The sequence below is a fragment of the Gymnoscopelus braueri genome (genome assembly GCF_963280865.1).
Source record: "Gymnoscopelus braueri genome assembly, chromosome: 1".
Taxonomy (NCBI): Eukaryota; Metazoa; Chordata; class Actinopteri; order Myctophiformes; family Myctophidae; genus Gymnoscopelus; species Gymnoscopelus braueri.
Genome location: NC_137603.1, coordinates 41,771,243 through 41,773,742, shown reverse-complemented (window position 1 = coordinate 41,773,742; position 2,500 = coordinate 41,771,243). Strand labels below are relative to the sequence as shown.

General features: G+C 41.2%; 1 protein-coding gene across 1 annotated transcript in view; it reads right to left on the bottom strand.

Moving 5' to 3' along the window:
* ush2a (Usher syndrome 2A (autosomal recessive, mild)) overlaps positions 1 to 2,500 on the bottom strand; it is a gene marked incomplete at both ends in the record, with an annotated part of 324,178 nt that overhangs the window by 256,868 nt on the left and 64,810 nt on the right. Inside the window, one exon of the mRNA XM_080433174.1 lies at positions 667 to 874. Within this exon, the coding sequence (XP_080289300.1) occupies positions 667 to 874 (208 nt within the window). The remainder of the gene's footprint in view (positions 1 to 666; positions 875 to 2,500) is intronic.

Genomic DNA, 2,500 nt, shown 5'->3' with positions numbered 1-2,500 from the left:
AAGTGTATATTCCAGCATGTGTGCTAGTGTGTGTGAGATGATGACCATATCATATGTTATTACCGATTACTGATGACCACAGAAACTATTATATTCAAAGAACAGGTTATAAACACACTATGTTAATATGTTATTACTAATGCATAGCCACATTGTAGCCATTCATAAGTTCAAGTATTTTTGGTTGATTATTTATATCCAGAAATGGGTTATCATTATTATACAGCCTCATTTTTGTGGTGCACTTTACTTTCTATGTCGGATGCTCTACATAGTAAAATCCTTTTAATTTAACTCTTGAGAGTGTACAAATTTAGCGAGTGTACACTCTCATAGAGTTAAATGAACACTGAGGCGCATGTGGGCAACGCTGTTGCCACACAGCTTTCAACCGCAACATAAGAGTGATACTTAATTTAGTTTTTTCATTACGCAATGCATTGTATTATATATGCATAACCACAAGAACCCTATAGTGTCCCTATTCTGGGCATGTAATTGTTGAACATTCAGCCGAAATAGGCAAACATTCTGCAAAAAAAATTGAATATTCAGCAAAAACATGACAACCTGCAACACTTTTTAAAATGTATCCTGCAACTCAACGAAGCCACTAATCCACACTCTGTGGATGCTCTGGTAACAGTGACGTTGTTCTATCTCTACCTGTGACGTGAGGCTTGCAGTGACACTGTCCTGTCTCCTGGTCACAGCGGGGCTCCATGTCTCCTGCAGCGCCAACCGTACCGACATGGCTGCAGTTACAGCGCACACAGCCCTCAGGGCTCCCGGCCTGCAGGCCGAACCAGCCGGGTAAACACTCTGCACACCTACGACCTGTTAATGCTGATTTACAGCTGCACTGCCCTCCCACCTGGAGGGACACAGAGAGATGGAGAGAGAGAGAGACCGAGAGAGAGAGGGATGGGGGGGAGAGACAGAGAGATAGACAGACAAAGAGAAAGGGTACCTTTACAGATCACATTGTAATGAGTTAATTGCAGTGCTGGTGCATTGTGGGAGAATAGGGCAGGGTGGGCCCAGCCTACTGCCTTCCTCCTGATATTTTTTTACCCAAGCAAATCTAACCCCCCCCCCCCCCACACACACACACACACACACACACACACACACACACACTTACTGTGTGCACACACACCCTCCTTGAACCTCCTTGAGCTGTCGCTCTCCTCTCCCATTCAAATTGGATCACAACAAATTACATTAATTGTTTACTGGCAAACTGGCCAAATTGATACAATGAGAAACAATAGAATAGAATATCACAATGGTGTAACACTCATGCAATTCCACACCGCCTTGCTTTGTCATTTCCCTACTCAACTCCATATCATATTCAACCTATACATTTTTATTGTGAGTATTATAAATATTGTGATTGATACCGTTATCAATATTATGTTGATGTTATATTGATTTATACATGACAATATATCTGTTTTCATCAGTATCATGCAGCCCTATGTGCCTAATTGTCTATGTACAAAATATGTCCACACAGCAAAGTAAAGTTATGTGAGTTCTCAACTTCTCATTAACACTGGAACCTCAACTTCTCATTAACACTGGAGCACTAATCAAACACACTACAATGGACACCACAAAGTCAAAGGCAGTCATGCATGCATGCGCATGCGCACTCTCTCTCTCTCTCACACACACACACACACACACACACACACACACACACACACACACACACACACACAAACAAACACACACACACACGTAATGCTTACAGTGTATACTGTATTTCGGCTTCTGTGGCTTCTTTATTGATATGGCTTATTGGCTTTGGTGGATTAGGCATAAGTTATGTTTGTCTGAGGTTTTTTTCTATCAGTAGCATAGTAATAACAGGCCACCACCACCTACACTATTATAACACGATAACACTTACATTAACACTTATTTTCATTCTGGGGATATGCCTGACTATATACTGTGGCTAGTAGGCATGTAACGATTGCAAAAACTCTCGATACAAAGTCCATGATACGATATTTATCACAATATATACTGTAAATCTTACAAGTATTGTTCAAAATCTCTGTATGTCTGTTTGCATGTCTGTATGGTGCATGTGTCGCCTAGGCCTGAGGGAGTACCGTGCCTGGCGTCAGGTCGGATAGGCAGTTGTCCAGGACGGCCAGACAGACCAATACACCCAAAGATAGACATATATCGAGATACGGTTGTCCAGAACCGCAGATCCGTCAGCGGTCAGTATGGTGTACATGTCAATTTGAACCTATTGTGATAAATGCACATAGATACAATAAAGAACAGTGTTTTGTGTACTTTAGAGAGTCAACATGTACCAGCGTATTTTGATGTCAAAATGATATCAAAATGCTGTACCTGCTATGCTAAATGTGTACAGGTTGGCAGGCCCATTTCAACCTTTAAAAAAAATGCCTACACAGATTGATTTACAGACAAGTTTTGAAGCAAATTTGCATTACTCCTTTAATTATAC